Source organism: Hemiscyllium ocellatum, chromosome 8 (assembly GCF_020745735.1).
Source record: "Hemiscyllium ocellatum isolate sHemOce1 chromosome 8, sHemOce1.pat.X.cur, whole genome shotgun sequence".
In the NCBI taxonomy this organism is placed as follows: domain Eukaryota; kingdom Metazoa; phylum Chordata; class Chondrichthyes; order Orectolobiformes; family Hemiscylliidae; genus Hemiscyllium; species Hemiscyllium ocellatum.
Window position 1 is genome coordinate 36,406,857 of NC_083408.1, and position 13,482 is coordinate 36,420,338.

Here is a 13,482-nt window from a genome sequence, read left to right on the forward strand (position 1 = left end):
CTCCCACCCTTTCTCAATCACACTGACCCACCATCAAACCTACTTTTTCTGAGGATCTCAAAACCAGTGGATGGTCTTCCCCAGTTCAGCTCCCTCCGTCATACAGCTCTTTCTTTCCTCCCTCAGCTTGCCCGCCTCTTCAGCTCACCTTTCCTATGCTCATCAGACCTTCTTCAGCTCTCCCTCCTTCCCTACCACAGCTCTCCCCCCCTCAGCATTCCCTCCTTGAGTTCTCTTTCCTTCCAACAATTAAAGACGTTTAAACTGCAAGCTCTGCTTTTTAACGCTATTGACCTTGTTGACAAGCTACATTGTAAAGGCTGTGGCCCTTCACCTACATTTCCCGATCTAAAAACAATCAACTGTGTTACTGTGTCACAACAGAGTGCACAGACTATCAAACCTGAATTCACTCATAAATCAAAGACCCAAGCCATGATATAATTAACCACTGCACTGGTGAAGTTTGGCTGTTAGACTTGCTCTTCCTATCTTTCAAACCCATTAACCCTGAGAAACATATTTTGGACAGAATATTTCCAGGCTGTCTCAAGTTGCTAGCCCAACTGTGGACACAATGTTAGGCTCAGTTTAAACGGTATAAGAGGATAAATGATCTGAGGCCTTGATCATGAACAAAGAGAGCCATAGAATGCTTATTCTCCCTTCCTCCAATCACCAGCCCACTGAGCAGTGATTACACTCCCCCTCCTCCTCTAATCAGCATATCCCAGAGCAGTGTTTATACTGTACTCTCTTGTCCTCCAATCACCATCTCCCTGCACAGTATTTACACTCCCCTCCTCCAATCACCATCTCCCTGCACAGTGTTTATACTCCCATCCTCCAATCACCATCTCCCTGCACAGTGTTTACACTCCCCTCCTCCAATCACCATCTCCCTGCACAGTGTTTATACTCCCATCCTCCAATCACCATCTCCCTGCGCAGTGTTTACACTCCCCTCCTCCAATCACCATCTCCCTGCACAGTGTTTACACTCCCTTCCTCCAATCACCATCTCCCTGCACAGTGTTTACACTCCCTTCCTCCAATCACCATCTCCCTGCACAGTGATTACACTCCCCTCCTCCAATCACCATCTCCCTGGACAGTGTTTACACTCCCCTCCTCCAATCACCATCTCCCTGGATAGTGTTTATACTCCTCCTCCTCCAATCACCATCTCCCTGAACAGTGTTTACCCCCCCCCCCCAATCATTATCTCCCGGGGCAATGTTTATACTTTCCCCTCCTGCAATCACCAGCTCCCAGGTCTCACTACCCCCACCCAAACCCCATTTCCCAGTATTTCTGATTCCCTCCCATAGCCATTCTAATCCTACACATAGTTAACTTTCAACAGACTAAACTCAATAGACTTATGGTGGATAAGTGTATCAAGTCAGGTGGATCCAAGGCAGGGATATGGGACTGAGATACAATTTAGGCATGTTAAAAGTGAATGGGAAAGTTGGTCTCAGAAGTTGAATGGTCACTTCCTTCTCCAGTACTCCTTGGTGGCAAAAAATGCCAATCTTGCCAGTTTTGTTCAATTAGTAAGAACAAAATAAACAATAAAGTCTCTAGGACTTGCCAAAGAGTCCATGTTAAGCATATACTCCACATTCCAATCACGGTCGAATAAGGTTAGCCTTCCCCCGCCCCCCACCTCTTATTCACATGCCATGCTTGGCACTGTACAACCTAGCTGCAAAAATATAAAACCCTGTAAATATAAAACAAGATTCAAGGTCAGATGCCCTAGTAAACTCAGACAGGGCGAGGCACTACAAACAGTAACATGAGAGAAATGGAACAATGCCCTGAGCAAAACACATTTTTCTAACTGCAGCATGTACAATCCAGACTGAAGAATAAACTACATTCAGACAACAAAGTCCTGGATCATGGTTCGGGCTTTTCACCCACCATCATTACCCGGGGATCTCCAGGAACTGAAGTAAGAGAAATAATTTGAAGATTAAAACTGTGCAGCTTTTGTTTTTGCACTCAGTCAGTATAATAGGGTCCCAACGTTGCGGAAGCAGGCCATTTGGCCCATCGGGTCCACACTGACCCTCCAAAGAGCATCCCACCAGACCTACCCAACTACCCTATCCCGCAGTTCCCATGGCTAATTCACCTAGCATGCACAGCCCTGAATACTAGGGACAATTTAGCACGGCCAATCCACTTAATCTTAGCAAGTAGCAATGAGGTAAAAGATTAGATAATTTGTATCAAGGAAGTTTATTGCGAGATAGATTTTGGCCAAGACACTAGGGAGAACTTACTTGCTTTTGAGGACAGATGGTGCATTAGTCTCATTCATAAAGCAGCAACTCTGACAGTGCAGCACTCCTCCCTACTGCTGCAGAGTGTCATCTAGAGGCTTTGCATTAGAGTCTAGAGAGTCCAGACACTTTGGACTCCAACCTACAACCTTCAGGAGTTGAAGCTGTCACTCACAGAACTATGGCTGAGACCTGAAGTGGAGCCAGTGACCCTTGGTTGGTCGGTGCTGACAATGGCCCCAAAAGCATTATTTTCTCTCATTTTCCAGGAAGAAATGAAGGTGAGTTCCCCCCAGTCTTATCCTTCTTTCCCCTGAGATACGAGTGACGTTGGGCTCGGTTTTCTCAAAAGCACCGACTGTTACTGGCAACTGCCAAGAAGGGACTTTCTGTCAGGGTAAGAGAAAAAAATCAATATAAACACTGCAGCCACTCACCCTCCCACCACCTCCTGTCTTCCTTTATGACATGTTTTCTTAGAATAAAGTCAGATTGTTTAAAATTTGAAGGTTTGTATTGAAAGAGGAGCTTTGGTTTATTGACTAATGTCTCTCTCACACACACGCGCATGCGTACACACATATAAATCTATGGGGTGAATTTGTATTTTCAGGTAAATTCTATTTTGTTCAAAAAGCTCACAATCTGTAGGCAGTCAGTCAATGTGACATTTCATAAATTCCTATGTTGGAAATAGAACCAGTCTGACTCCAGGTTGGGTTACAGCCAGACTCTACCCTTTACTGCATTGTCTGAGCCAAGATGTCACTTTCTTAATATACTGAAAAAACCTTAAGTTATCTCGGGCAGTAATTCCAGGGTGTACATATTAATCAATCAAAACCTGCATCCCCATCCTAAATGATTAAACCCTTAACAGCAGGTTTGTCGAATACATCGCATCAGTTGTATGACACTTTGATTTTTACTTATAACTTCAGTGCCCTATGTATCCTGCCCCACTAGCTACCTGACAAAACAGCAGCGCTCTGAAAGCTTGTCCTTTCAAATAAACTTGTTGGACTATAACCTGGTGTCGTGTGATTTTTAACTTTGTCCACCCCAATCCAACACCAGCACCTCCACATCTTGACTAATCCAAACAGAGTCACTTTAACTTATGCGATTATCAATCGCTTGGTTGTTACTGCTCATGTCCAGGTCTGTTTTCTTCATGGGATGTAGGCAGAGCTGGGCAGACCAGCATTTTTTGCCACTCACCTACCTGACTTTGAAAAAGTGGTGAGAGACGCTTTCTTGATCCATCATGGCCAAATAATGGCCATCCTCAAAGAGAGAGAACCAAAAGAACCTTGACATTCAGCAGTACCACATTTGTTGATTCCCCCACCGTGCCCCCCAGTATCAATAAAATGGCTGCAAGATCAAGTCGAAGGCTAGGATATCTGTGGCAGATAAACTCACTTGCTGACTTCCCAAAACCTGAGCAACATCTACAAGGCACAGATCAAGAATGTGAAGGCACACTTCTCCCTTGTCTGGATGAGTACAGTTGCCAAAGCAATGCCAAAGCAAATCACTTGACTGGCACCCCATCTGCCAATTAAAGATTCACTCCATACACCACCGTTGTGCAGCAGCAGTCTGTAATGTCTACAAAAGGCACTGGAGCATCTCACTAAAGTTCCTTCAAAAGTACCTTCTGAATCCATGGCTTTTACCTCATAGAAAGACAAGGGTGTCAGGTACATGGGAACATCACCTCCTTCAAGTTCCCCTCGAAGCTGTGCACTGAATGAGTTGAAATGGTATCACTCTTCCTTTAATGCTTCAGTTAAAATCTTGGAACTTCTTCCCTAACTGCACTGTGAGTATATCTGCATCACATTGACTGCAGCAGTTCTAGAAGGCAGCTCATTACCATCTTATCCAGGGTAGTTAGGGATGGAAAATAAATAATGGCATAAATGATGCACACACAGGATCATTGAGTCTAGAGCATGGAAACAGACCCTTTTGTCCAACTAGTCTATGGCCGACCATAATCCCAAACTAAACTAGTCCCACCTGCCTCCTCTGGGTCATATTCTTCCAAACATTTCCTATTCCTGTATCTATCCAAATGTCTTTTAAACATTGTAATTGTACCCACATCCATCACTTTCTCAGAAAGTTCATTCCACATGCAACCCTGTATAAGAAGCTTGTCTCTTACGTCTTTTTGAAATCTCTCTCTTCTCACCTTAAAAATGTGCCCCTTATCTTGAAATCCCCATCCTCGGGAAAAGACAACTACCATCAACTCTATCTATACCTCTCATTATTTTATAAATTTCTATCAGATTGCCTCTCAGCATCCTACGGCTCTAGTGAAAAAAAGTTCCAACCTATCCAGCCTTTCTTAATAATTCAAACTTGCATACCCAGCAACATCCTGGCAAATCTCTTCTGAATCCTCTCCAACTTGATAATAACTAGGCGACCAGAACTGGACACAGTATCCCAGAACAGGCCTCACCAATGTCCTGCGCAACTTCAATATGACTTCCCAACTCCTATACTCAAAGGACTGAGCAATGAAGGCAACATACCAAACACCTTTTTAACCACCCTGTCAATATGTGACACAAACTTCGAAGAATTATGTACCTGCACCCCTAGGTCTCTATGATCTACAACACAAGGTCCTACCATTAATTGTGTAAGCCCTACTCTTGTGTTGTACCAAAATGCAATACCTCGCATTTATCCAGATTGAACTCCATCTACCATTTTTCAGCCCATTACACAAACAAATTGCATAGACCTCTAAATGACTTTTCATTGCCTAATTTTAATAGGGTAATAGAAGATTTTGACACAAGTACAAAATATCCCTGGAAATTTGGATGGAATACTCAATATACAGAAATTTGAAATGCCAAATTAGCAGTTTCGTGTACTTCCAGGTCCAACCTATTACCTTACCCTGTACTTGCCTGTCTCTCTTTCTCTATCTTTCTCCTATGCCACAACTACTAATACATTGTATACTCTTTAAGCATTATATGATGATTCTTCTCTCCATCAGTGTGAAACCTCATTCTGTGTTCTTTAACATCTCATAGCTTTCTGTTCACAGCAGTTGTCTTACTTTACAACCCCTCAAAACAGATCAGTAGTGTCTTGTTCATAATGCTCCACACTCCTCACTTACTCTAGCACTGACCCCTTCGTTACAACCATGTACAACACACCCAATAAGAATCTCTCGCATATCACCAAAGGCAAAAAGACCTAAAGACAAGTAGTATGTTCATTGGGTTGAAAGAGCTAATTTTAAAATTATTTTGAACACAGTCATATAAATGGTGGGGAGTGAAAAGAAAGAAACATGCAAAATGAGTCAATTCCTAAAATCAGGAATGTGAGTGGGTGGTTGGGAGGGGAAGGGAGCTGACAGATCAATAGGAGTGGCGTTGAGGTTGGGACTGGGGGCAAGGTAGCTGGGAAGATAATAGGTAGATGCAGGTGGAAGGGGGGATGATGGTAATAGGTCGAGGGAAGGATAGAGCAGATAGATGGGAAGGAAGGTGGACAGGTAGGACAGTTCAAGAGGGTGGTACCAAGTTGGAGGGTTAGATCTGGGATGAGCGGGGGGGAGGGGTGATGAGGAAACTGGTGAAATCGACATTGATGCTGTATGGTTGGGTGGTCCCAGGGCGGAAGATGAGGCGTTCTTCTTCCAGGCGTCTGGTGGCTAAGATTTGGGGGTGGGGGAGACCCAGGATTTGCATGTCCTTGGTGGAGTTGGAGGGGGAGTTGAAGTGGCTAGCCACAGGGCGGTGGGGTTGCTTGGTGTGTGTAACCCAGAGAAGTTCTCTGAAATGTTCTGCTAATTGCTACATATATACTTACAACTCACAAAACTTTCAACCAGTGTTAGGGAGATATCTGGGTGCCAAACTGCGATTCACATCTGCTTTTATTGCGGTTTAGTGTTGCTTAAATTTCACTGAGCCTGTCGTTGAAAATATATCTTTGTGAGAACTAGGGCAAGATCTCCTTATGTCGACAGGGAGTGCCCACAACTGGGAGATTAATGCACTTTGATTGGGTATTAGTAGCCTGGCTGTCTTTTCCCTCTATTGCTCCTGCCTCTGTAGCACCATTCATGGCCAGCTCATGCTGCAGGGAGGTTTATTCTGATCGTTTTCAGGAAGAAGATTATTTTGTTTGGCTTTCTTGTTTGTGCTTTCTTGTTCCTCAGTTGCCGGAATTGCAAGCAACAAAGGACATGAAGTAAACGTCTTCAATTATTTGAAGGCAATTTATTGGCAGGCCCTCTTGGGGATCATATTGCTGAATATTAGACCGATTAATTCTCCAACTCTCTCCTTTGACAGAAATTCCCTGTTACATGGCTCAGGACACGGTTAGGACTTTGTTCGTTTATTATGCGCATAATTTAGAACACTGGTTACCATGGAGATTTTTTTCCCCAAACAGTTTATGCCAAGGCCAACACGCTCAATAAATTTGTCATTATTTATTGGCACACAGCTGACTACCGTCCCCTTCTACCACCTCTCCCCTTCCCCTCCCCCAACCACCACCCCTCTCCAAACTATCCTGTGTTTTTTGCCTGCAGCTGTATTGCACGTGCTCAGTGCATTTGACTGAGGAACTGGAAAGTGGATGCTGTTCTCTGGAAGCTAAAAGTTGAGTGGCAACATGCTCTCCCATCCGAAGTGCAACACCCATTTCCCCTCACCATTACCTCGACAACCCACTTGGTCCATATTTACTGCCTTATGTGATGTCTGATTTGTCTGATGACCATAGCTTCACGCAGCTGGTGCAAACAAAACAGATAGCACACAGAATGGTCTGATAATGTTACATAGAATCAAAATTTACAATCAATTTAAGATCATTGAGAGATAACTTAGAGGGAGACCTATTCTTTCTGGGCATTGACTCGAAATGGCCTCTATTCCCATGGGAGCTAAACTCCACAAAGCCCTCTTCCGGCCAGACTAGGAACAACTGATATATGAAACGAATTGAGTTCACATTATTTCACACTGAATGCACAATGAAATGTTTCTTGTCACAATCTCAATCCAAAACCCCAGGAAGGCTTGGCCCCTTATTGTCCATATCCTGTCTGTTTAAATTCAGTTCAAGTAATCCTTCAGGAAGGTTTGAGAATCAATGTGCCTCCAATTCAGTTATGACTCTATTACCCTCAATAAAATTCAGTGCCAGTTTTTCTTATACTTTGTATCTCAAAGACTATTTCTGAAACCCTGTGCTGTACATCTCACTGCCTATCACTGTTGCACTGTACTTTTTATATATGCAATGTTAAGATGTGTCTGTGTGCTATTGGCTAGGTCACTTACTGACCACTGAAATATATCTCCATACCTCACTGCTTGTTCCTAATGTCTTGTCTATCTCAAAGATCTATTCCTGTTACCTTGTATATTTTCCTGTCTGTCCCTTTTACACTGTAGGCCTCACTGCATGTCACTGTTACCCTGAACATTGCACTGTCTATTCCTGGTACCCTTTACATCTACTTGCCTGTACCTGATATATTTACATCTCACTGCATTGTCCCTGATACACCACATATGGCACTGTTTAAACTTAATCCAGTATGTCTCATTACATGTCCATGATACAATGCATATCTCACTGTACATTATATCCCTTACGTCCTGTACATCTCACTGTCCTTTACGATTAGATCAATGGATGTTCCATATTTTACTGATTTGCCATCCTACACTGTATATTCTCAGCCTGTACCCATCATATTTAATTGCATCTTCCCTACTTTTCCCTGTGTAACTGACTGCCAATTAATTATAAGGTTTTGCTGAGATAAACAGGAGTGTTTGAGCCAAAATCTCCGTTAATCCATCAGATTCTCTCAATTTAATCGATCTAAAAACTGTCCAATCACACTCTCTCCTCTCTATATATCATTGACTGACCTCTATTACCTCATGTATTCCACTGACTACTTCCCATTACATCCTGTATCTCACAGACAGCCCTTTATTACCCTCTGTGTACCTCACTGACTCCCCTCCATTACCCTCTGTATACCTCACCGACTGCCCTTTGTGTACCTCACTGATTGCCCTATTACCCTCTGTGTATGTCACTGATAGACTTTTTAATACCCTCTGCTCTCATTGACTGAAATCTAATACCCTCTGTGTACCTCACCGACTGCTGTTTATTACTCCACTCTGTTCTCACTGATGCCCTGTATTACGCTCAGTGTATCTCAGTGATTGCCCTATTACCCACTGTCTGTCTGTTAATGACAATGTGACAATGCCTTTATCACCCAGCTGATAACTTCTCACAGAGGTGTTCAGCACAGAAGGAGGCGCTTTGGCCCATCAATGTATTGGTCAAAAACAACCACCTAACTATTGTAATCCTACTTTCCAAGGTTTGGACCATAGTCTTTATACCTTGGCCTTGCACGTGCACATTTAAATACTTCTGAAATATTTTGAAGGTTTGTGCCTGAACCACCCTTACAGTCAGTGAGCTCCAACTCCCACCACACTCTGAGTGAAAAAGAATTCCTCACATCCTCTCCAACCCTCCTGCCTCTTATCTTAAATCTATGCCTCCAGTAAAGGAAAAGATTCCTTTCTGTCTATCCTGCCTATGCCCCTCATAATTTTTGTACATCATAATTATGCCTCTCCTCTGCTGAAAATGTGTTGCTGGTCAAAGCACAGCAGGCCAGGCAGCATCTCAGGAATAGGGAATTCGACGTTTCGAGCATAAGCCCTTCATCCTCTGCTCCAAGGAAAATAAAAACCCAGTCTGTCCACTTCTTCTTCATAACTAAAGCTCTTCAGCCCAGACGACATCCTGGTAAATCTCTGCACCCTCTCCAATGCTATTACATCCCTCCTATAATGTGGATTCCAGAACGGTACACAATACTCCAGCTGTGTCCTAACCAGTATTTTTTACAAGGCCCGGCATAACCTCTCTGCACTTAATCTCAAATGTCTCAGCTGACAAAGGCAAGTAATCACTACTTTAAGGGACTGGTGGACGTTCATGTCAACATCTCTCTAATCCTTGGTGCTTTCCAGGGTCCTACTGTTCATCAAATATTCCCTTTTCTTGTTTGACCTGCCCAAGTGCATCATCTCAATTATTTGGAATGAATTCTATTTGCCACTGATCAGCCCACCTGACCATCAGTCTATGTCCTCTCATAATCTCAGGCTATCCTCCTCACTATTTACCATCCCACTGATTTTTAGACCCATCCATGAACTTACTGGTCAACCTTCTTAGTTCAAGTCTTAATCATTCATCTGCGTACCACAAATGGCCCCAATACTCGTCCCTACACAACTGGGTTGGACACAGGCTTCTAGTCCTGAAAACACCCCTTAAACATCCTCTGCTTCCTGCCATTTAGCACCAATTCTGGATCCAATTTGCCAAATTTCCTTGGATCCATGGGCTCTTGGACTGATGTCGTCAGTTTCCCAGGTGGGACCTTATCAGAAATCTTGCTGAAGTCCAAGTAGACAACATCGAATGCACACCTCATCTCCATACCTGGTCACATCTTTGAAAATTTTAAACAAGTTGTTCAAACATGACCTCCCCTTAACAAAACCATGCTGACCGCTCTTGATTAATCTCTGCCTCTCCAAATGCAGATTATTTCTGTCATTTGTATTGTTTCCAATCATTTCCTTACACTGAGCTTTTACTGACTGATCTGTAATTTCCTAGTCAATCCCTTCCCGTCTTCTTGAATAATGGTGCCTGCCCTCCAGTTGTCTGGCATTTCTCCTACGGCCAGTGAGAAATTGAACATTTTTGCCAGTGTGTCTATTTCCTCCGGTGCCTCTGTGTGGAGTTTGAACATTCTCCCCGTGTCTGCGTGGGTTTCCTCCGGGTGCTCCGGTTTCTTCCCAAAGATGCGCAGGTTAGGTGGATCGGCCATGCTAAATTGCCCATGGTGTTAGGTGCATTAGTCAGGAGTAAATATAGGATAGGGGAATGGATCTGGGTGGGTTACTCTTCAGAGGACTTGTTGGGCCAAATGGCCTGTTTCCGTACTGTAGGGAATCTAATCTAATCTAATCTAATCTAATCTAATCTAATCTAATCTAATAGCCTGGGATACATTTCATCTGACCCTGAATATTTATCTACTTTTAAACATCCTAGACCACTCAAAACCTCCATTCTTTCTAAACTAATTAATAAAAGTATATCATAGTTTTTCCCCTTGATTTATATATCCATATCATCCCACTCACTAACGAACACTGTCACAATGTATTCATTTAGAACATTATCTATGTCCTCAGCACTGTGGTCATTAATGGGCCTTATGGTTTCCCTAGTTATTCTTTTATGCTTAAAATATCCGTAAAGTAACTTAGGTTCTTTCTTTATTTTGCCGGCCATCACCCTTCCATGCTCCCCTTGTGCTCTCCTAATTTCCTTGTTTACTTCCCTTGTACATTATACTTCTTGTCTTCCTCCAGAGCTTCTCCTGTTTCGGTCCCGTGGTATCTACTATACGCCTCCCCTTTTCTCTTTATCCAATCCTGCATATCCCTGGATATCCAGCAGTCCCTGGATTGTTGTCCCTACCCTTTACCTTCATGGGAACATGTTAGCCCTGTGCTCTCCTTATTTCCTTCTTGTATGAGTTCCACTGCTCTGACACCGATTTATCTAACATTATCTGCACCCTGCCCACTCTGGTCAAATCTTGCCTGATTTTATTAAAACCAGCCTTCCACCAGTCTAGAAATTTGATTTCCGGCCCACCCTTGTTCTCTTCCATTAAAATCTTGAATCTAACAGAATAATGATCGCTGTCTGCAAAATACTCCCCCACTGATACTTTAACCACTCGCTCAACTTCATCGACTAAAATTAAGCTCAGGGCTAGCCGCTCTTTTCTACAGCTTTATATGTGCTGGCTTAAAACAAAAGCTGTCCCGGATTCATTTTAAGAATTCCACTAAACCTTTCACACTATGTCCAGCCCAGTTAATGTTGGGGAAGTTGAAATCTCCTACTGTCACTACTCTATCAGTTCTACCACTTTCTGAACCCTGCCTATGTAGCTGCTCCTCTATTTCTTTGGACTGTCAGGAGGGCTATCGTACACTCCCAGCAATGGGATTGCTCCATTTTGGTTTTACAAGTTCTGCCCATATGGCTTCATCTGAGGAGCGTGCTAAGGTGTCACCCTTCCTTACTTGTGTAACTGATGCTCTGATCAATATCGTGACGGCCCCTCTTCCTCCGCTTTCAACTCCTTCCCTGCTTCACCTGAAGACCCTGTATCCTGAAATATTGACCTGTCGATCCTGCTCCCCCCCCCCCCCCCCTTTCTGGTACGTCTCAGTGAGAGCAACACCAACAAACTGCGTAGAGGGCTGAAGAAGCAGAGTGCCCTTATAGTTCAGGAAACGAGAGGATAACTCACCAGCTTCTGCATGTTAGCGGCAGGAGGCTGCACTTTGCTCCTGAGACGGTTATGGTGGGTCAGGATGGTGAAGCATTCTTTAGGCGCCAACTCTGCAAGGAGCAGGTGATAAAAAATGTAAAAATGCAAATGCCAGGGCTTAACTTCCAGATCTCCATGGCAACAACCAAATGTGTCTCAAAGGTCCAATTCTGACCCTGGGCATGAACAGGAATAATTCACTAATCGTTTCAAACGGGTGTTGAAATAAGAAAACAATGTTTGGTATAACTTCTAAGTGCAATCTGACCTCTTTGCAAGATCTGATTCCAAAATTAGTTGCAGAAGTTGTCATAGAGCTTGAAACGGTTCTGCTCATAAGGAGCACAGATAGACTCACTCCTCCAAACCTTGCATCAAAATAAAAACAAAACTGGTCCCACTTTTAATTCTCTATAACTGGGGCAACTTCTTTATTTTTGTTCAGAATCAAATGCCAATCGCTCATTCAAAGCACGAGAGAGACTCGGCTCCCCTACCTTTCCGATCCCAGTTGAGGATCCCTGTCCCCGGCGGCGCTGCGGGAGCCTCGCCCGCAGTAGGCACCAGTAGCCTGGCCAGCAGCAGCAGCAACACCGGCAGCCCAGCCGCCCCTTCCATCTGGCTCGGTCGTCGATGCACTTGCTGCAGTCACACCCACACACACTGGCTCCTTCTACTGAGGCGGTGTAGCAGGGATTGGAGACTGAGAGAGAGAGAGAGATATGAGTCAAGGGGACACGAGAGAGAGAGAGAGAGAGAGAAACACGCTTGAATCAGCCAGTCCTTGCCGCACACTGGATACAGCAAAGTGCCCCCAGGGACAGATACATGCAGCAGCGTTCGGTTAACTACATCCAGCACTTGGAAGGATGTAGTGTCTGTGATGTTCCCTGTTCCACTCCCCTGTATCTAACACATCCAGGTCAGGGGCAGCGACAGTGTCACTTGCACGCTAGGATTAAACTCCACCATCCGAGAAGGTTAAGTTGGAGATCTGCCTGTGCTGTGCACATCAAGGCAGTCGTTGGTACCCTCCTCCTTCATGCTCAACACCATACCCTTCCCCCTTCCCACCGCCCTCCCACTGCCCCTTCCCCTTGCAAGAGTAGAAGATGTTCCACCTGCCCCTTTGCTTCCTCCCTCCTCACTGTCCAGGGGCCCAGAGCACACCTTCCAGGTTAAAGCAGCACTTTGTCTGCACTTCTCAGTTTAGTTTACTGCATTCACTGCTCACAGTCTGGTCTCCCCTACACTGGGCAAACAAAGCATGTAGACTGGTGACCGTTTCATGGAACACCAACGTTCTGTCCGCGAAAAAAAAAGACCTTGAGCTTCCAGTTGCGTCCCATTTCAATACACCGTCCTGTTCCCTGTCAACATCTCTGTCTCAGGCTTGCTTCAGTGCTCCAGTGAAGCTCAGAGCAAGCTGGAAGAACAGCTCCTCATTCTCAGCTTGGAAACTCTCTGGCCTTCTGGACTCAATATCGAGTTGAACAATTTTAGGGGTTGTGGCATCTTCACATGTGCTTACCCTCCAACCCTCACACCAGGCTCTTAGATTAGATTAGATTACTGACAGTGTGGAAACAGGCCCTTCGGCCCAACAAGTCCACACCGACCCGCCGAAGTGCAACCCACCCATACCCCTACATTTACCCCTTACCTCACACTACGGTCAATTTAGCATGGCCAATTCACCTGGAC

General features: G+C 44.4%; 1 protein-coding gene across 1 annotated transcript in view; it reads right to left on the reverse strand.

Moving 5' to 3' along the window:
• The window catches only part of LOC132817829 (C-type lectin domain family 18 member A-like), a 41,728-nt gene extending 29,185 nt beyond the window's left edge, over positions 1-12,543 (reverse strand). The window contains exons 1-2 of the mRNA XM_060828333.1: positions 12,276-12,543; positions 11,758-11,849 (exon numbers count right to left, since the gene is read on the reverse strand). Coding sequence (XP_060684316.1) covers positions 11,758-11,849; positions 12,276-12,396 — 213 coding nt within the window. The 5' untranslated portion in view covers positions 12,397-12,543. The remainder of the gene's footprint in view (positions 1-11,757; positions 11,850-12,275) is intronic.
• Positions 12,544-13,482: the final 939 nt, after the last annotated feature.